This window comes from Phaethon lepturus, unplaced genomic scaffold (genome assembly GCF_000687285.1).
Source record: "Phaethon lepturus isolate BGI_N335 unplaced genomic scaffold, ASM68728v1 scaffold29450, whole genome shotgun sequence".
Lineage (NCBI taxonomy): Eukaryota > Metazoa > Chordata > Aves > Phaethontiformes > Phaethontidae > Phaethon > Phaethon lepturus.
Window position 1 is genome coordinate 1,285 of NW_010514494.1, and position 265 is coordinate 1,549.

General features: G+C 71.7%; 1 protein-coding gene across 1 annotated transcript in view; it reads left to right on the forward strand.

Moving 5' to 3' along the window:
* The window catches only part of LOC104625476 (pepsin A-like), a gene marked incomplete at both ends in the record, with an annotated part of 1,350 nt that extends 1,222 nt beyond the window's left edge, over positions 1 to 128 (forward strand). Inside the window, 1 exon segment of the mRNA XM_010293116.1 lies at positions 36 to 128. Within this exon segment, the coding sequence (XP_010291418.1) occupies positions 36 to 128 (93 nt within the window).
* Between the last annotated feature and the right edge of the window lie 137 nt (positions 129 to 265).

Here is a 265-nt window from a genome sequence, read left to right on the forward strand (position 1 = left end):
TGTGGTGCCCCTCCCCCCGCCCCCCCGCCTGCCAGGCCATCGTGGACACGGGCACCTCGCTGCTGGCCATGCCCGGCAAAGCCCTCAACGCCATCCTGAGCACGCTCGGCGCCAGCTCCAACGGCGGGGTGAGCTCCCGGGGGGGCGCGCAGGGCTTTGGGGGACCTTCGGGGCTCTGTGGGGTGCCCAGCTGGACCTCAGGGCTGCTCCCCATCACTTCCTGGGGCACATGGTTCCTCTTGGGGTGACCACTGACCCCCACCTG